General features: G+C 41.0%; 2 protein-coding genes across 28 annotated transcripts in view; one reads left to right on the top strand and one right to left on the bottom strand.

The window, feature by feature from the left end:
* Positions 1–21,604, top strand: part of LOC118380690 (gasdermin-E-like) — a 68,109-nt gene that overhangs the window by 2,830 nt on the left and 43,675 nt on the right. For 5 of the 13 annotated variants that reach the window (XM_052512103.1, XM_052512104.1, XM_052512113.1 and 2 more), the window contains exons 4-9: positions 1,664–1,838; positions 3,434–3,554; positions 3,932–4,057; positions 4,790–4,917; positions 6,490–6,661; positions 6,769–6,842. In XM_052512103.1, the coding sequence (XP_052368063.1) occupies positions 1,664–1,838; positions 3,434–3,554; positions 3,932–4,057; positions 4,790–4,917; positions 6,490–6,661; positions 6,769–6,842 (796 nt within the window). Of the gene's footprint in view, positions 1–1,663; positions 1,839–3,433; positions 3,555–3,931; positions 4,058–4,789; positions 4,918–6,489; positions 6,662–6,768; positions 6,843–9,968; positions 10,399–21,604 lie in introns of those variants that run through there. The other 8 variants (XM_052512100.1, XM_052512105.1, XM_052512109.1 and 5 more) reach the window with 3 other exon arrangements.
* Positions 15,155–21,604, bottom strand: part of LOC118382007 (gasdermin-E-like) — a 64,602-nt gene continuing 58,152 nt past the window's right edge. The window contains exons 4-10 of one of the 15 annotated variants that reach the window (XM_052512091.1): positions 20,438–20,612; positions 19,947–20,067; positions 19,673–19,798; positions 17,621–17,748; positions 16,902–17,073; positions 16,721–16,794; positions 15,624–16,626 (exon numbers count right to left, since the gene is read on the bottom strand). In XM_052512091.1, coding sequence (XP_052368051.1) covers positions 16,393–16,626; positions 16,721–16,794; positions 16,902–17,073; positions 17,621–17,748; positions 19,673–19,798; positions 19,947–20,067; positions 20,438–20,612 — 1,030 coding nt within the window. In that variant the 3' untranslated portion in view covers positions 15,624–16,392. The other 14 variants (XR_008124608.1, XR_008124612.1, XR_008124614.1 and 11 more) reach the window with 14 other exon arrangements.

Here is a 21,604-nt window from a genome sequence, read left to right as displayed (position 1 = left end):
TAATATACTCATATATAGTCATACTAGTCTCAATACAGTCATACAGTCATAAGTCATAATATAGTCATAATACAGTCATAACAGTCATAATACAGTCATAACAGTCATAATACAGTCATAACAGTCATAATACAGTCATAAGTCATAATATAGTCATAATACAGTCATAATACAGTCATAACAGTCATAATACAGTCATAACAGTCATAATACAGTCATAATAGTCATAATACATTCATATACAGTCATAATATGGTCTTATATAGTCATAATAGTCATAATACAGTCATAATAGTCATAATACAGTCATAATAGTCACAATACCGTCATAATACAGTCATAATAGTCATAACACAGTCATAATACGTCATAATACAGTCATAATAGTCATAATACAGTCATAATAGTCATAATACATCATAATACGTCATAATACAGTCATAATAGTCATAACACAGTCATAATAGTCATAATACATCCTAATAGTCATAATACAATCATAATACATCCTAATATAGTCATAATACAGTCATAATAGTCATAGCACAGTCATAATGCGTAATAATACAGCCATAATACAGTCATACCAAGTCATATGCAGTCATATTGCAGTCATAATTGTCATACTACATCATTATACAGTCATAATAGTCACAATACATTCATAATACAGTCATAATACAGTCATAATATGGTCATATACAGTCATAATACAGTCATAATAGTCACAATACAGTCGAATAAAATCATAATAGTCACAACACAGTCATATACAGTCATAATAGTCACAACACAGTCATAATACAGCCATACCAAGTCATAATAGTCACAATACAGTCATAATAGTCATAATACAGTCATAATAGTCATAATACAGTCATATTACATCCTAATATAGTCATAATAGTCATAAAACAGTCATAATAGTCATAATATAGTCATAATAGTCATACACAGTCATAATAGTCATAATATAGTCATATATATATAGTCAGAACACAGTCATAATACAGTCATAATATAGTCATAATAGTCATACTACGTCATAATATAGTCATAATAGTCACAATACAGTCATATTGCAGTCATTATACAGTCATAATAGTCACAATACAGTCATATACACTCATAATAGACATAATACAGTCATAAGAGTCATAATAAAATCATTTTCATTCATATACAGTCATAATACAGTCATAATACAGTCATAATACAGTCATTATACAGCCATAATACAGTCATATACAGTCAAGATACAGTCATAACGGTCAACATAGTATTAATACAGTCATAACAGTAATATATAGTCTTTACAGTCATTATACAGTCATAACAGTCATAACACTCATAATACAGTCATAATAGATCCTACAGCTCACCTTCCCAAGTAGTCGAAGACCCAAGACCAGCGAGCAAAACTGGTTGCAATGACATCAGTCAGGTCTTTTGTGTAAAAAGGACATTTTCAGGTTGAAGTGATTTCAGACAAGAAAGAAGTGGAACTGTACTGGTTTAGCAACTTCCTTAAACTTAAACTACCTCCTCACTGTTTTCACTACTAGCTTAGTTTAAAGGTACATCCATTTGTTTACTTTTAAAGTAGCTTTCCAGTGTTTCCAGATTTCTATGAAATATGACAAAAAATGTGTCCCTCCTGCAGAGTTCTGGACATGTCCCATCCTGTGATCAAGCAGACCCGTGCGAATCCCAGGGCAGTGTTAGGCGTCTTGACGGAGAGGATTACGACGTCAATACCTTGCCCGGTCACAAACAATGTCCTTAAGCATGGCAATGTAGGAGCCAACGTGAGCGCCTGTGTGTTCCTGAGCGGGAAGGTAGGAGGAAAGATTACCAAGTGTTCTACTGAAGTGAATGATATTTTCCTCATATTTTACTGGTAACTCAGATTTAGATAATCTCTGTTGTAAAACAGATTTTTAATCTCAATAATCTCACTTCATGATAGCTAGGCCTTCATAAATAAAGTCAATGTCAGGATCATATTGACAGATCACAGATGTCTGTTCAGTAGTGGTAATACTCACAGATGTCTGTTCAGTAGTGGTAATACTCACAGATGTCTGTTCAGTAGTGGTAATACTCACAGATGTCTGTTCAGTAGTGGTAATACTCACAGATGTCTGTTCAGTAGTGGTAATACTCACAGATGTCTGTTCAGTAGTGGTAATACTCACAGATGTCTGTTCAGTAGTGGTCATACTCACAGATGTCTGTTCAGTAGTCGTAATACTCACAGATGTCTGTTCAGTAGTCGTAATACTCACAGATGTCTGTTCAGTAGTCGTAATACTCACAGATGTCTGTTCAGTAGTCGTAATACTCACAGATGTCTGTTCAGTAGTCGTAATACTCACAGATGTCTGTTCAGTAGTCCTAATACTCACAGATGTCTGTTCAGTAGTCGTAATACTCACAGATGTCTGTTCAGTAGTCGTAATACTCACAGATGTCTGTTCAGTAGTCGTAATACTCACAGATGTCTGTTCAGTAGTCGTAATACTCACAGATGTCTGTTCAGTAGTCGTAATACTCACAGATGTCTGTTCAGTAGTCGTAATACTCACAGAGTACCTTTGATATTTTCAGTACAATTTTTCTTTTGAATAAAGACTTTCTAAAATGCCACAATTCAGCATTTTGACCGTGACTTCTGGAAAATGTTTAACCCACTTATCCCAACATTTCTCCACGTTTTCACCATCATTGAAACAGCCCTAGTTCTTTTGTTGTTTCGACAAAGTCATTTCTGAAGATTTGTATTTATTTACTGTGATTAATTTACATCTGTCCATCTTTTTAAGGTCAACCCTGTTACGTGAACTCTCGTTTTAATATGGTGAAACTGTTTTCTAAAGAAATATTCAACATCTAATAGTTAAATAATGGTGTAAAAGCAGGTAAACAAACTGTTTCTCCTCCTTGAGTTAATTTTCTGGTGTTTTGTGGTGGAAAACTGAGTGGGTTGAGCGTAACACTTCAAACCTGTTCTCCATAGATTTAAACAAATAAATGGGGAAGCTTGGTTTCCATCGCCACTCCCTGCGAACAGGCTTCCATTACCCCTGTCACAAAGATATTTATGGCTGATTTCAAATGGTCAACCCTGATATGGTCAACCTTGTTACTTAATAGGCACTTACTATAATCATTTAAACAAATATCTCTTGAGATGGGAAAACATCATTTTTACGAAGTTGAACCTATGCTCTTTATGAGAGACTGTTCAAATTAGGTGAAATCCCTAAATAAATTTGAGCAAGTTACACTTCTCAAAAGGCAGCAAATTGTGTTTTTATCATTAGAACCACTTCCTGAAAATGTGGTGATGTAGAATATGTGACTGTCTGGGTTAGAATCTGGGTCGTCTGGGCACCAAACGTCTCTGACTCATTTAAAATGTTCTCCACAGGCCTCTATGAAGCAGATCGGCAGTACTCAGACAGAAAGTGATGTGTCACTGGGTATTCCTGCAAATACTGTCATGGCCTACAGTCTGATTGAACTCTATGTCAAATGCAATGGACAGTTTGGTGAGGAAGTGTATGGTTTGTCAATGTCCCAGGTATAGCTGCATGGTTAAGTACCATGGTAAAATACACAGCCAGCGTCTATATTCCTCGGTGTATTTAGTATAGCCACTGTATTTAGTATAGCCACTGTATTTAGTATAGCCACTGTATTTAGTATATCCACTGTATTTAGTATATCCACTGTATTTAGTATATCCACTGTATTTAGTATAGCCACTGTATTTAGTATAGCCACTGTATTTAGTATAGCCACTGTATTTAGTATATCCACTGTATTTAGTATATCCACTGTATTTAGTATAGCCACTGTATTTAGTACAGCCACTGTATCTGTCTGTGAGTGACTGGTTATGACTGTTGTCTGCGCTTGTCCACAGAGCTGTGCCTCATCCGCAACAATGGGGGCTTTGAAAAGGTTACGTCAAAGGATGAGATTGAAGAGGATGGAATTATGGACCTGGGAGGCAACTTTTATACCAACAGCCCCTTAAATCTGAACGAAGGTAATAATGCCAGTGGAGGGTAATGCCTCCTGTTTAGCGGTCAACATGTAGTTTACTGAATAGAACGTCTGGTCAACATGTAATGTAGTCTACTGAATGGAACGTCTGGTCAACATGTAGTCTACTGAATGGAATGTCTGGTCAACATGTAATGTAGTCTACTGAATGGAATGTCTGGTCAACATGTAGTCTACTGAATGGAACGTCTGGTCAACATGTAGTCTACTGAATGGAATGTCTGGTCAACATGTAATGTAGTCTACTGAATGGAACGTCTGGTCAACATGTAGTCTACTGAATGGAATGTCTGGTCAACATGTAATGTAGTCTACTGAATGGAATGTCTGGTCAACATGTAATGTAGTTTACTGAATGGAATGTCTGGTCAACATGTAATGTAGTTTACTGAATGGAACGTCTGGTCAACATGTAGTCTACTGAATGGAATGTCTGGTCAACATGTAATGTAGTCTACTGAATGGAACGTCTGGTCAACATGTAATGTAGTCTACTGAATGGAACGTCTGGTCAACATGTAATGTAGTCTACTGAATGGAACGTCTGGTCAACATGTAATGTAGTCTACTGAATGGAATGTTCCATATTTAAATCGTTCTCTTTGATTAGTAATTACAATGTTTCCACACTTTTGGAATATAAAACTAAATGATTTGCTACATAAAAATAGGACACTTTGACAACATGGTCTCTGTGTTGTTTGTGCGTTGATAGAACTGGACAAACTGAGTGGTCATTTACAGCTGCTGTCAGTCCTGCCTGTAGCCAAACGCTCCTCTCTGCTCCAGCTCCTCAAGACAACCATGGAGGACAGAGAGGCAGTCAGTGTACTGGAGAGTGTGGTGAGTGGTAGAGGTCTTCTACTGAATGGAACGTCTGGTCAACAGACTACTGAATGGAATCCTGGTCAACGGGACCTACTGAATGGGTTCAACATGGGTCTACTGAATGGAACGCCTGGTCACTTTTAGTCTGAATGGAACTCTGGTCATGTCTGAGTCTACTGAATGGAACCACAGGTTTTGGGTATGTGTAATTACTACTGAATGGAACGTCTGGTCAATGGACCTGATTGGAACGTCTGGTCAAAGAGGAATGGAACGTACAGCTCTTGTTATCTGTTTCAGCCAATTGCAACTCAATAAAATGTATAGCTTATGTCCAACTGAATGGAACGTCTGGTCAAACTGATTCCTGAATGGAATGTTCCATATTTAAATTGTTCTCTTTGATTAGTAATTACAATGTTTCCACACTTTTGGAATATAAAACTAAATGATTTGCTACATAAAAATAGCTGCTGACAACATGGTCTCTGTGTTGTTTGTGCGTTGAGTAAAACTGGAGAAATTGTCATTTAGGCTGCTGTCATTCCTGAACATTGAGGCCTTTTCCAGCTCAATGACAGTGGAGGACAGAGAGGCAGTCAGTTAGAGGAAAAAGTGTGAGTGGTATCAGGATAACAGTAAGACCCGGGACCCGAAGTAACAATGTTTATTTCAGCAACAGAAGCAAAGGTCAGGACTAATTGCAGGCAGGCTTTTGGTCAGGCAGATTTCGGAAATCCAGATTGGGGTAAAGGTAAGAGGACGGCAGGTTTCAGGCTCAGGGTCAAGAAAATGTAGAGCTTATGTCCAACCGAAACTGATTCCAGATGACGGGCTGCAAAGGTACAGGACGGCAGGCAGGCTCAGGGTCAGGACAGGCAGAGGTCGGAAATCCAGATAGGGGTAAAGGTACAGGACGGCAGGCAGACTCAGGTCAGGCAGAGGTCGGAAATCCAGATAGGGGTAAAGGTACAGGACGGCAGGCAGGCTCAGGGTCAGGACAGGCAGAGGTCGGAAATCCAGATAGGGGTAAAGGTACAGGACGGCAGGCAGACTCAGGTCAGGACAAGCAAGGGTCAAAAACCAGGAGGGCAAGAAAAATAGAGTCTGGGAAAAGACAGGATCTGACAGGACAAACGCTGGTAAGCTTGACAAACAAGACAAACTGGCAACAGACAAACAGAGAACACAGGTATAGTGTACACAGGGGATAATGGGGAAGATGGGCGACACCTGGAGGGGGTTGGAGACGAGCACAAAGACAGGTGAAACAAATCAGGGCATGACAGAACCCCGCCCTCTAGGAGCGACACCTGGCGCCCTACATGGGCGCATACCTGGTTGACCGGGGTGCCAGCGGTGGAGATCGGCGATGAGGGCTGGGTCCAGAATGTCTCTAACAGGGACCCAGCAGCTCTCCTCCACGCCATAACCCTCCCAGCCCTATAGTAGTAGTCCTATAATAGTAGCCACACACACACACACACACACCCCTACCTACCTACCTACCCACCTAACTACCTACCTACCTACCTACCTAATGGCAGGAATGAATATATTCCTCTCTCTCTCTCTCTTTTGTCACAGCTGGATCAGTTGTGTGAAGGTGAGACTCCTGACCTGGGTGATCTGGAAGAGTCTGAGAGGGAAACAGTCCAGGCCATACTGGATCTTGTAGACCAATGTGTTGGGAAGGATGAGGACGAGATCAGATCCTCACTTCTCAGTGCCGTCCACCTCATTGTCAGTGCCATGGACGGTGAGATAGAGAGCAGTTTTCACAGGATTCTCCAGTTATTACTTGATCAGTTCCTGGGAAACTAGTTTCAATACTGTGGTTTTATGTGTGTATATTTATATCTTCAGGAATGACAGATGAAGGTCTCTCTGTGTTGGGATCCTGTTGCAGTCCTCCAGTCTTACAGGCCCTGCAGATCCTGGTGAGTTCACACCTGCTTGATTGAGCCTCTAGTCCTATATGGCCTGGAGTTCATTTTTCTAGGTTTTTGTTTATGTAAATGTATTTGGGTTTATGTAAATGTATTTTGGGTTTATGTAAATGTATTGGGGTTTATATGTAAATGTATTTGGGTTTATGTAAATGTATTGGGTTTATGTAAATGTATTTGGGTTTATGTAAATGTTCTGGGTTTATGTAAATGTATTGGGTTTATGTAAATGTATTTGGGTTTATGTAAATGTTTTGGGTTTATGTAAATGTTTTGGGTTTATGTAAATGTATTGGGTTTATGTAAATGTATTTGGGTTTATGTAAATGTATTTTGGGTTTATGTAAATGTATTGGGTTTATGTAAATGTATTTGGGTTTATGTAAATGTTTTGGGTTTATGTAAATGTGTTTGGGTTTATGTAAATGTATATTCCCATGTTAAACAAACTAATATTTCTACCATTATGATAACATTGTACCACCAGTAGCAGTACTGACACCAATGACGGTAAACAGTGGCAATTTTTAACAAAAATATTGGTGGGGCAAACTCAATGAAAAAAGTGAATATGCATCGATACATTACTACACTAAACATTGAATGCACCATCATAAATAACTACCAATCCCAGAAATTAGTTTTGAGCCACACACAAAAAAAGTTATAGTATAGCATGGAACCCAAACCGGCTGCGCGCATGCGCCATCGTGCATAAATGTATTTTGTCTCTCCACACCAAACGCGATCATGACACGCAGGTTAAAATATCAAAACAAACTCTAAACCAATTACATTAATTTGGGGACAGGTCGAAAAGCATTACACATTTATGACAATTTAGCTAGCCAGCTTGCACGTGCTTGCTAATTTGTCCTATTTAGCTAGCTTGCTGTATCTTGCTAATTTGTACTGGGATATAAACATTGAGTTGTTATTTTACCTGAAATGCACAAGCTCCTTTATTCCGACAATTAATCCTCAATAAAATGGTCAACCGAATCGTTTCGTCATCTCTCCTCCTTCTAGGCCTTTTCCTCCCTTGACTTTATATTGCGATTGGCAACTTTCATAAATTAGGTCCATTACCGCCACTGACCTCGTTTGTCTTTCAGTCACCCACGTGGGTATAACCAATGTGGAGATGGCACGTGGGTACCTGCTTCTATAAACCAATGAGGAGAAGAGAGAGGCAGGACTTGCAGCGCGATCTGCGTCAGAAATAGAACTGACTTCTGTTTTAGCCTTTGGCAACGCAGACGCTCGTTGGCGCGCGAGCAGTGTGGTTGCAATAATTTAATAATATAGATTTCTACATTTATTTTGCAACGCTCGCGCACGCGACGTGAGCAGTGTGGTTGCAATAATTTAATAATATAGATTTCTACATTTATTTTGCAATGCTCGCGCACGCGACGTGAGCAGTGTGGTTGCAATAATTTAATAATATAGATTTCTAAATGTATTTTGCAACGCTCGCGCGCGCGACGTAAACGATGTGGTCGGCTGATTACAGGCTAACTATACCGCTTGCGTCACATGCGCGAGCGTTGCAAATTAAATTGGGTTCCGTGGGTTATGACCAGTGTATATGCTACTGCCCATATCTTTGGCTCCTATTGCAAGGAAGACCACGATAGTCCAGCATCCTTTATAGAGTAAAGTCTATTTGACTTCAGAATCAATATCAGCATCGGTCTGCAATATTGCTAATAACGGTTAGAGTGATGGGACGTAGCAGAACACCATTCTGAGGGCAGTTGCCTCTGCCTGTCTGTTAACAAGATGCTCAGGTTATGAATTTAGCAACAATGTTTATAAAGCTACTCTCTGCCTCGCTTCAACCATTGAATAGATACTCTACCATGGGTTTTTACATTCTGACATCAATCATTACCAACAACACGTAGTAGCTAGCTAGCTACCTCAAACAGCAGCTGTTAGCCACCGCAAGTTCCATCCAAACCACTCAGGTTGAATTATTTTATAACTTGCTCTATTTTAACTGAGGCCTGTTCAGTGGTTGATGAGCACCATGATGTTTTATCTCTACAAGTTTTAAAATAATTTGCTAGTAGATTGTTGACATGATTCATGATGACTTTTCAGCTAGCTAACTAGAAGACGATAAACAACTATGACATTTCTACCAGAGATAAGATGTCTATTTATCTTTGGCAAATCACATCAAGTCTTCTTATGCGGACACTACTAATGGATCTCTATGGCAGCACCCAAGTGGGCGACAGCTGACTGAGTCCCCAGGCTAGCCTCTCCATAACAGATCACTGAAGGAGGCTGAAACAGCTGCATTAGCGAGCTGCCTTTCCTCAAATCAAATTGACCAAAATAACAATACAACAGGGAACGAGCATGTACTGTGTGCTTTATTAGCTCAAGCAATTAAATTACAAATGAAATGTGTTTGAATGAAATCCAGAGTTACATGCAGAACAGCGGATAGTGGTGGGGCTGCCCTGAATGATGTATTGCATCAAAGTATAGGTCACATCAATTACACCTTTATAAGTCATTTAGGAGTTTATTAAATGGAGGCCACCGATCTCAAATCTAAGGTAATTTAACCTTTAAAAGTAATTTACTTAATCATTTACTAAAGAGATTTGATTAATCATTTTGCTCAGTGTAATTTCCCGTAATTTAAATTGAGTAACACTAATTACACGTTTTATTTAAACACACCAAATTATCACTGGAATCATAACATGTGAGACATACTAATTAGCTAACATACTGATTAGCCAATCACTTTATTTAATATAGACCCCTCTCCTGATAACAGTTTGCCTCTGGAAAGAATGCCTAAGGTCCTTGTATATCTTTGTAATGAGTGATCTACAAGGCTGTAACACTAATGATATGAAATACATTTGTTTATTTTATAGCATTCAAAATAAATCTCCAAAATAACTCTACTCATCAATACTGGGACAAGCCTATTTGCTTCTAAGTAGACAATGCATACAAATCACGTTTTGCAGTATAAAGGACTTTCATTATGTTTTCACATTGATAAACAGTTCAGTATCAATTAGAACATGTATAATGTCTAACTATTTGTCATTTTAAAGTGTTTTTCATTGTTGCAAATTCTAGGGATGCAGATGCCACATTAATTCCTGTGCTGCTTGTCCTCCAGGTGCAGCATGTGGCAGCAGGGAGTGGGGAGACCCTCTCTCTGAGAGATGCAGGTCTGGCTGTTCTGACTGAGGAGGAGCTGTATCAGAGGACAGAGAGTCTCTTTGGTCACTCTGAAGTTACACTGAAGAGAGAGGAGGACACACTGAGGACAGAGATGAAGGACCAGCCTGGATACCTTCCTCTAGTCATGAGTATCACTGTGAAAGGCCTGGCCTCTTTAGTGTAAGGAGGGAGAGGGAGAGAGAGAGACCATGCAACTTGTAAATCCTGTTTGAACTGATACACTCAGTATTCCATTCCACTCTTGCACTAGTTGAGCCACAGAACTAGTGAACAACAGTGAATGTATCCTTGTAATGTTTTCAGTAAAGTTCAACACACGATATCAGACGTCCCGACCTCCATTCTTCTAGTCATTAGATAATACAACATAAAGTGGGACATTACAGAGGGAGGGAGGGAGGGGGGGGGAGGGAGGGAGGGGGGACTTTATTAGGGATCCCCATTAGATAATACAAGATAAAGGGAGGGGTCAGGAGGGAGGGGACAAGAACAGAAACAGAATCCTGTGGAGGGTACTGGGACCAGAATCATGTCCAAGGGAGAACATTCAAAAACATTTCTGGGAAGGGAGGAGGATGGAGAGGGAGGGAGGGAGGGAGGTTCAAAGGGAGTGGGGGGTTAGTTTATTAGGATCCCCATTAGATAATACAACAAAGTGGGACATTACAGATAATAATGATTCTTTACTCAAAGATAACATCCCCAATGCTGAATATGTGGAGTCAGAATGATGGTCCATTCATGTGATGTCTGTGAGATTCAGTGATTGAAGAACAAATACATTTTGTCATCAGAAACCCTATGCGGTGTGAGTGGGAGTATGTGTGGGTATATGTCTATACCAGGGGTGTCAAACATACGGCCCGCGGGCCGGAACCGGCCCCCAAGGAGGTTCGATCAGGCCCGCAGGATAATTTGAAAGTGGAAAAAATGCATAAAAGACATGGAATTAATATTTTTAATTCGCTGCAATTCATGGATTATCCGCTAAGGGGCGCACTCTTTCCATCAGAGTAGAAGACAAGCCGCATCACTGAGACAGACTGAAAACAGCAGACGGTATCAATGCGCCATCTGCTGCTTGTTACGACGTTGTTAATACCTTGGTCTCTACCTCTCCACTACACCCTCATTAGCCAAAATGTCGTTATCCAAACGGAGAAAAGTAGATAAGGAGTGTAGAATTTTCAAAGAAAAATGGACCACGTCCTATTTATTTACAGAGATGCACGGAAAACCTTTGTGCTTGGTGTGTTTGCAAAAGTTTCGGGTATTGAAGGAATATAATATTCGAGGACAAGGAGACTCATCACAGCGAAAAACTTTTCAGTACCAATTAAAGTTTTGTGCCTTTGTACAATCAGTGGGATCAGTTGCAATGCATATTTGTGAATGATAAACGTAAATTGCACATTTGTCTAAGGAAATATGAGGTGTTTCATGAAATGTTTTGTAAAAGGATAGTTCATTAAATTTCAATATTTTCCTAATGTTCTTGTGCTTCTTTACACCAAAACAAAGGAAAGACATGATATTTTGGTTATTTATAGCAGAGTATGGTATAATTTTAATGGTCCGGCCCACTTGACATCTCCCTAGGCCGTATGTGGCCCACGATGCGAAATGAGTTTGACACCCCTGGTCTATACATATGAATGGGAGAGTGAAGGAGGGTGAATATGAATATGTGTAGGAGGGTGGGAGAGAATGGGTGTGTGGAGGACTAAGCTATATGTTGTGTGTGAATGAAGGAGAATGAATGAGGAAGTAGAGGGGAGGTGGTGATAAACTGGGTCTGGTGGGTAAGAGGGTAAGGATGGAAGGGTGGGACAAGCTTGGCTTGGGGAGGCAAGGGGGAGTAATGATGGCAGATGGGGTTAAGCGTGGCTTTGGTGGGGTTAAGTGGGGAGAACAGGGAGGGGGGGTAGAGAGGGATGGATATTGTTATACTATGATGTCATTGTATTTCTTTATGACTTGTAAAACCTTCACAAAATTAGTAAGAGTTCAGGACAGATTAGGAAAGGATGTCAAATAATTATTATTCATTGTTTGTCATTACAACTAAGATGTAATGGTGGTTATTGGTGAGAATGGAGAGGGGCTATATTCAAGGGATTGGGATGGGGTGACTGGGAGGGCATCAGGCACTTTTCTGAGGTGAGGGGCTATATCCAGGGGATTGGGATGGGGTGACTGGGAGGGCATTAGACACTTCTCTGAGGTGAGGGGCTATATCCAGGGGATTGGGATGGGGTGACTGGGAGGGCATTAGATACTTCTCTGAGGTGAGGGGCTATATCCAGGGGATTGGGATGGGGTGACTGGGAGGGCATTAGATACTTCTCTGAGGTGTGTGTGGGGCCTCCACTCATCCCATTTCACTCTCTCAGAGGACCCACTCACCCCAAGCAGTCCCACACCAGCCACTCTACTTTCATTAACATTTATAAGGTAATACAAGCTGATAACAATACTTAAGTGGAGGACTTTCTTTAAATGTATGTACAGTATATCAATAGTTTTGTTGTTGGTACATTAGTAGAGGCATAAAAAGGCATAGTGCTTCAAGTACAAAGAGATACTTTGGTTTGTTATGTATTATTTTATTTCTTTGCCCACATGCTCTATATACAGTAGATGTATGTATAGATGCTCTTCAGTGCATTCTGAAAGTATTCAGACCCCTTGACTTTTTCTTCATTTTGTTACGTTCGCCTTATTCTAAAATAGATTAAATAAAAACATGTCCTCATCAATCTAAACACAATATGCCATAAACAGAAAGAAAAACAGGTTTTATTTGAGCAAATCTATAAAAAATGAAAAACAGAAATATCTTATTTACATGAGTATTCAGAACCTTTGCTATGAGACTCAAAATTGATCTCAGGTACATCCTGTTTCCATTGATCATCCTTCAGATGTTTCTTCAACTTGATTGGAGTCCACCTGTGTTACATTCAATTGATTGGACATGATTTGGAAAGGCACACACCTGTCTATATAAGGTCCCACAGTTCAACAGTGAATGTCAGAGCAAAAACCAAGCCATGAGGTCAAAGGAATTGTCTGTAGAGCTTCGAGACAGGATTGTGTAGAGGCATAGATCTGGGGAAGGGTACCAAAACATTTCTGCAGCATTGAAGGTCCCCAAGAACACAGTGGCCTCCATCATTCTTAAATGGAAGAAGTTTGGAACCACTAAGACTCTTCCTAGAGCTAGCCGGCCGGCCAAACTGAGCAATCTGAGGAGAAGATCCTTGGTCAGGGAGGTGACCAAGAACCTGATGGCCACTCTGACAGAGCTCCAGAATTCCTCTGTGGAGATGGGAGAACCATCCAGAAGGACAACCATCTCTGCAGCACTCCACCAATCAGGCCTTTATGGTAGAGTGGCCAGACGGAAGCCACTCCTCTGTAAAAGGCACATGACAGCACACTTGGAGTTTGCCAAAAGGCACCTAAAGGTCTCTGACCATGAGAAAAAAGGTTCTTGGGTCTGATGAAACCAAGATTGAACTCTTTGGCCTGAATGCCAAGCTCCACATATGGAGAAAACCTGGCACCATCCCTACGGTGAAGCATTGGGGTGGCAGCATATGCTGTGGGGGTGTTTTTCAAGGGCAGGGACTGGGAGACTAGTCCGGATCGAGTGAAAGTTCAACTGAGCAAAGTACAGAGAGATCCTTGATGGAAACCTGCTCCAGAGTGTTCAAGATCTCAGACTGGGCTGAAGGTTCACCTACCAAGAGGAGAACAACCCTAAGCACACAGTCAAGACAATGCAGGAGTGGCTTCGGGACAAGTCTCTGAATGTCCTTGAGTGGCACAGCCAGAGCCCGGACTTGAACCCGATTGAACAACCCTGGACAGAGCTTGAGAGGACCTGCAGAGAAGAATGGGAGAAACTCCTCAAATACAGGTGTGCCAAGCTTGTAGGGTCATACCCAAGAAGACTTGAGGCCGTAATCACAACCAAAGGTGCTTCAATAAAGTACTGAATAAAGGGTCTGAATACTTATGTAAATGTCTTATTTTGAATACATTTGAATTTAGAATACATTTAAAACTTCATGCACAGTGAAGAGTTTGTTGTTTGACTGAGAAGGGTGCAATTACGGTCTGCAATTCCGGGCGTTCCTGCATTTGAGCATTCCTGCATCTGCAGAAACCCCTCTTTATACTTCTGTTGGTCCATATTTAAACCAGGACAGGCAGGAGATGGGGGCGCTCCAGTACAGTAGGTACCATGACTTTGGATGTCAACCACTGCTAAACCCCACAGATGAAGGAACCAATGGGATGCTTGAGGGGGGGAGTGCCCACTTGGGATGCCCACATGCAAGAACGCCCCAAATTGTGGGCAACAATCACACGCTATTGGAGAGACGAGCAATGTGCAACATGCAATCCCCGTTACAAGCCTGCTAGAGTTTGCGGCAGGGGGACGACCAATATCCATGGATGAAGCCTGAACTGGAATGTGAAGCTAAGAAGACCCTGAGTAGAACTAGCTTGCTTCATAGGATACCCCCTGGTATTTCAGCCTGCAGCAGCCTATCATTTTAACTGAGGGGCAGCTCTGTGTTGACCTGGGGTTCAGGGTCGGTATGTCTCCAGTCAGAACATCACGGAGGGTAAAGTCAGTGGGCAGGTATTTGGGTGAGGCTGCTGGGTTTGTTTGGTGGCCATATTTATGTTTCATCACCATATGAAAAATGATTATGCGCTTGGACTGGCAGACCAAGAGGACAAGACGGAGATGGCCCTGAACTCGGTAAGTGGCTGTCTCCTGGACACATACGCATCCAACATCGTCCTCAAAAGCTAATTTCTCAAGTAAATGCACACATTCATTCAGGTTACAGACCATGTTATGTAATTAGACCTAGGACCCCTAGACATAATGAGTCTGGTTACAGACCATGTAATTAGGCCTAGGACCCCTAGACATAATGAGTCTGGTTACAGACCATGTAATTAGACCTAGGACCCCTAGACATAACGAGTCTGGTTACAGACCATGTAATTAGGCCTAGGACCCCTAGACATAACGAGTCTGGTTACAGACCATGTAATTAGGTCTAGGACCCCTAGACATAACGAGTCTGGTTACAGACCATGTAATTAGGCCTTGGACCCCTAGACATAACGAGTCTGGTTACAGACCATGTAATTAGGCCTTGGACCCCTAGACATAATGAGTCAGGTTACAGACCATGTAATTAGGCCTAGGACCCCTAGACATAACGAGTCTGGTTACAGACCATGTAATTAGACCTAGGACCCCTAGACATAATGAGTCTGGTTACAGACCATGTAATTAGACCTAGGACCCCTAGACATAATGAGTCTGGTTACAGACCATGTAATTAGACCTAGGACCCCTAGACATAACGAGTCTGGTTACAGACCATGTAATTAGGCCTAGGACCCCTAGACATAATGAGTCTGGTTACAGACCATGTAATTAGACCTAGGACCCCTAGACATAACGAGTCTGGTTACAGACCATGTAATTAGGCCTAGGACCCCTAGACATAATGAGTCTGGTTACAGACCATGTAATTAGACCTAGGACCCCTAGACATAACGAGTCTGGTTACAGACCATGTAATTAGGCCTAGGACCCCTAGACATAACGAGTCTGGTTACAGACCATGTAATTAGACCTAGGACCCCTAGACATAATGAGTCTGGTTACAGACCATGTAATTAGGCCTTGGACCCCTAGACATAATGAGTCTGGTTACAGACCATGTAACTAGACCTTGGACCCCTAGACATAATGAGTCTGGTTACAGACCATGTAATTAGACCTAGGACCCCTAGACATAACGAGTCTGGTTACAGACCATGTAATTAGACCTTTGACCCCTAGACATAACGAGTCTGGTCATGGGCTTCCTAACAATACATTAAAAAAAGCATTATAACAACAATAAGCTATGCAAGTGACTCTGAAAATAGCCTTGCAGTTTTTGAATGTTGTAAGCTTTTTGAATGGTCTTCAATGGGCAAACACGTCATTAAAGCCATCTGGCAGAAGTAAATACAACTGCGTTTTGATGAAAAGCCATTAACACGGAAATATGACGTAGGAATGTGTCATTAATTCATGTACAGTAGTGGGAATATTATTTTGTACATTTTTCTTCACACGTGCATTATCTTGTTTTTGATATGCTTTACTCCTGTCGCTTTGCAATCATCAACAATATGTTATAAAATGTGACATTTCTGAAATTCATCCCTGGCGGTGCAGTTCATATATCCACTTTGTAGCACAAGGAATGTTTCTATTCGGCTCAATCTATCCTAAAGAGGCCAGGCCATTCACAGCGATACTCATGACAAGAAGAAGGTGTCCAGGGCAGATAACTGAAGTCACTGTGAATTCTGCGTCCTCATTCAATCTGGTAAGTTCCACATTGGAGAGGGCAAAGAGACTCTCTGTCCTCTGATACAGCTCCTCCTCAGTCAGAACAGCCAGACCTGCATCTCTCAGAGAGAGGGTCTCCCCACTCCCTGCTGCCACATGCTGCACCTGGAGGACAAGGAGAACAGGAATAAGCTTACATGCACTCATTTCTAAAAGGTCATATAGGACTAGAGGCTCAATCAAGCAGGTGTGAACTCACCAGGATCTGCAGGGCCTGTAAGACTGGAGGACTGCAACAGGATCCCAACACAGAGAGACACTCATCTGTCATTCCTGAAGATGTAAATATACACACATAAAACCACAGTAGTGAAACTAGTTTCCCAGGAACTGATCAAATAATAACTGGAGAATCCTGTGAAAACTGCTCTCTATCTCACCGTCCATGGCACTGACAATGACGTGGACGGCACTGAGAAGTGAGGATCTGATCTCGTCCTCATCCTTCCCAACACATTGGTCTACAAGATCCAGTATGGCCTGGACTGTTTCCCTCTCAGAGTCTTCCAGATCACCCAGATCAGGAGTCTCACCTTCACACAACTGATCCAGCTGTGATGAGAGAGAGAGAAAGAATATGAAAGACAGTGAGAATGTTACAGATATTCAGGGTGAGATATTCATTCCTGCCATTAGTTGTGTGTGTGTGTGTGCGTCTACATTGTGTGTGTGTCTACATTATGTGTGTGTGTGTCTACATTGTGTGTGTGTGTGTGTGTGTGTGTGTGTGTGTGTGTGTGTGTGTGTGTGTGTGTGTGTGTGTCTACATTGTGTGTGTGTGTGTGTGTGTGTGTGTGACTACATTGTGTGTGTGTGTGTGTGTGTGTGTGTGTCTACATTGTGTGTGTGTGTGTGTGTTTGTGTGTCCACATTGTGTGTGTGTGTTTGTGTGTCCACATTGTGTGTGTGGGTTTGTGTGTCCACATTGTGTGTGTGTGTGTGTGTGTCTACATTGTGTGTGTGTGTGTGTGTGTCTACATGTGTGTGTGTGTGTGTGTGTGTGTGTGTGTGTGTGTGTGTGTGTGTGTGTGTGTGTGTGTCTACATTGTGTGTGTGTGTGTGTGTGTGTGTGTGCCCTGTTTCTGTACATCTCACTCACCACACTCTCCAGCACACTGACTGTCTCTCTGTCCTCCATGGTTGTCTTGAGGAGCTGGAGCAGAGAGGAACGTGTGTCTGCTGGCAGGACTGACAGCAGCTGGAAATGACCACTCAGTTTCTCCAGTTCTATAAACACGCAAACAACAGACAGACCATGTTACTTTGTCAAAGTGGTGTGATCAACAGTGTGGTAACTTCATAATTACTAATCAAAGAGAACAATTTAAAAATTGAACATTCCATTCAGTAGACTACATGTTGACCAGATCTTCACTTCAGTAGACTACATTACATGTTGACCAGATGTTCCATTCAGTAGACTACATTACATGTTGACCAGACATTCCATTCAGTAGACTACATTACATGCTGACCAGACGTTCCATTCAGTAGACTACATTACATTCTGACCAGACATTCCATTCAGTAGACTACATGTTGACCAGACGTTCCATTCAGTAGACTACATGTTGACCAGACATTCCATTCAGTAGACTACATGTTGACCAGACGTTCCATTCAGTAGACTACATGTTGACCAGACATTCCATTCAGTAGACTACATGTTGACCAGACGTTCCATTCAGTAGACTACATGTTGACCAGACGTTCCATTCAGTAGACTACATTACATGTTGACCAGACATTCCATTCAGTACACTACATTACATGTTGACCAGACATTCCATTCAGTAGACTACATGTTGACCAGACATTCCATTCAGTAGACTACATTACATGTTGACCAGACATTCCATTCAGTAGACTACATTACATGTTGACCAGACGTTCCATTCAGTAGACTACATTACATGTTGACCAGACGTTCCATTCAGTAGACTACATTACATGTTGACCAGACATTCCATTCAGTAGACTACATTACATGTTGACCAGACATTCCATTCAGTACACTACATGTTGACCAGACATTCCATTCAGTAGACTACATGTTGACCAGACGTTCCATTCAGTAGACTACATGTTGACCAGACGTTCCATTCAGTAGACTACATTACATGTTGACCAGACATTCCATTCAGTACACTACATTACATGTTGACCAGACATTCCATTCAGTAGACTACATTACATGTTGACCAGACGTTCCATTCAGTAGACTACATGTTGACCAGACATTCCATTCAGTAGACTACATGTTGACCAGACATTCCATTCAGTAGACTAATTACATGTTGACCAGACATTCCATTCAGTACAGACTACATGTTGACCAGACATTCCATTCAGTACACTACATTACATGTTGACCAGACATTCCATTCAGTAGACTACATGTTGACCAGACATTCCATTCAGTAGACTACATTACATGTTGACCAGACGTTCCATTCAGTAGACTACATTACATGTTGACCAGACATTCCATTCAGTAGACTACATGTTGACCAGACGTTCCATTCAGTAGACTACATGTTGACCAGACATTCCATTCAGTAGACTACATGTTGACCAGACGTTCCATTCAGTAGACTACATGTTGACCAGACATTCCATTCAGTAGACTACATGTTGACCAGACATTCCATTCAGTAGACTACATGTTGACCAGACATTCCATTCAGTAGACTACATGTTGACCAGACATTCCATTCAGTAGACTACATGTTGACCAGACGTTCCATTCAGTAGACTACATGTTGACCAGACGTTCCATTCAGTAGACTACATGTTGACCAGACGTTCCATTCAGTAGACTACATGTTGACCAGACGTTCCATTCAGTAGACTACATTACATGTTGACCAGACGTTCCATTCAGTAGACTACATTACATGTTGACCAGACGTTCCATTCAGTAGACTACATTACATGTTGACCAGACGTTCCATTCAGTAGACTACATTACATGTTGACCAGACATTCCATTCAGTAGACTACATTACATGTTGACCAGACGTTCCATTCAGTAGACTACATGTTGACCAGACGTTCCATTCAGTAGACTACATGTTGACCAGATGTTCACTTCTGTAGACTACATGTTGATCACTAGACAGGAGACATTACCCTCCACTGGCATTATTACCTTTGTTCAGATTTAAGGGGCTGTTGGCATCAAAGTCGCCTCCCAGGTCCATAATTCCATCCTCTTCAATCTCATCCTTTGACGTAACCTTTTCAAAGCCCCCATTGTTGGAGAAGAGGCACAGCTCTGTGGACAAGCGCAGACAACAGTCATAACCAGTAACACACAGACAGATACAGTGGCTACACTAAATACACTGAGGAACATAGACGCTGGCTGTGTACTTTACCATGCAGCTATACCTGGGACATTGACAAACCATACACTTCCTCACCAAACTGTCCATTGCATTTGACATAGAGTTCAATCAGACTGTAGGCCACGACAGTATATTCAGGAATCTTCAGTGACACATCACTATCTGTCTGAGTACTGCCGCTCTGCTTCATAGAGTCCTGTGGAGGAAATGTCAAATCAGTCAGAGACGTTTGGTGCCCAGACGACCCAGATTCTAACCCAGACAGTCATCTATACTACACCATTACATCTTCAGGAAGTGGTTCTAATGATAAAAACAGGAAATTATCCTTGTGGGAATTCAGGGCTACAGCATTCATCACTACCGAACAGACATCTGTGATCTGTCAATATGCTCCTGACATTTATTTTATTTATCATAAATTGAGATTATTGAGATTAAAAATAAATTTTACAACAGAAAATCTAAATCTGTGTTGTCAATTATACATTATGAATAATTTTCCACTCAAATATGATGAAAACATAATTCACTTCAATAGAAAGCTTGGCAAGCTTTCTTCCTACCTTCACGCTCAGGGCCACGCAGGCGCTCATGTTGGCTGCTGCATTGCCACGCTTCCGGACTTTGTTTGTGACCTGGCAAGGTTGTGATGTCATAATCCTCTCCGTCAACACCCCTAATATTGCCCTGGGCTTCTCCCGGGTCTGCTTGATCACAGGGTGGGTCATGTCCAGGCGTCTGCAGGTGGGACCCAAATAAATTATACAAAATATAGAGTGGGCAAGGAAATATTATTTAAAGCTATTAGCTGTGCTTCTTACTAGAGGGTTATTCTTGAACTGCATGTATAAACTGAACTGCCTCCTACTCTGTCCCAGATACTAATATATGCATATTATTATTAGTATTGGATAGAAAACACTCGTACCATAGCTCAGAACGAGAGTCACTTCATGTGTACCTTTTGATAAAGGCGCGTAAACAGAAAAGTATCATCAGTTTGTTTTGCTCCTGTATTGAACACAGATCATCCCGTCTTCAATTTGATTGATTATATACGTTTTGAAAAACCTAAAGTTGTATTACAAAAGTAGTTTGAAATGTTTTGGCAAAGTTTACAGGTAAGTTTTGAGCTATTTTGTAGCGGTGTTTTTCTGGATCAAACGCGCCAAATAAATGGACAGTTTGGATATATATCGACGGAATTAATTGAACAAAAGGACCATTTGTGATATTTCTGGGACATATAGGAGTGCAAACAAAAGAAGCTCATCAAAGGTAAGGCATGATTTATATTTTATTTCTGTGTTTTGTGTTGCGCCTGCAGTGTTCAAATATGCTACTCTCTCATTGTTTACTGTTGTGCTATCATCAGATAATAGCATCTTATGCTTTCGCCGAAAAGCCTTTTTGAAATCTGACATGTCGGCTGGATTCACAACGAGTGTAGCTTTAATTTGCTATCTTGCATGTGTAATTTAATGAAAGTTTGAATGCTGTCTCTGCCAAATACATTTTTTACAACTTACCTGGTAAAATAAGGGTCAAATAAAAAATTGCCTTTATTGTCAATCACACTGTAAAGCTGAATTTCTACGATGCGGATTGAGTACAGCCCTAAAATGACAAATAGTTAGACATTATAAGTGTTTTAGTTGATATTGAGCTGTTTATCAATGTGAAAACAAGTCCTATAATAATGCAAAACATTATTTTGATTTATTGTTTAA

Source organism: Oncorhynchus keta, unplaced genomic scaffold, assembly GCF_023373465.1.
Source record: "Oncorhynchus keta strain PuntledgeMale-10-30-2019 unplaced genomic scaffold, Oket_V2 Un_contig_7986_pilon_pilon, whole genome shotgun sequence".
Lineage (NCBI taxonomy): Eukaryota > Metazoa > Chordata > Actinopteri > Salmoniformes > Salmonidae > Oncorhynchus > Oncorhynchus keta.
The sequence above is the reverse complement of the archived record's forward strand: the minus strand, read 5'-3'. Positions and strand labels throughout refer to the sequence as shown.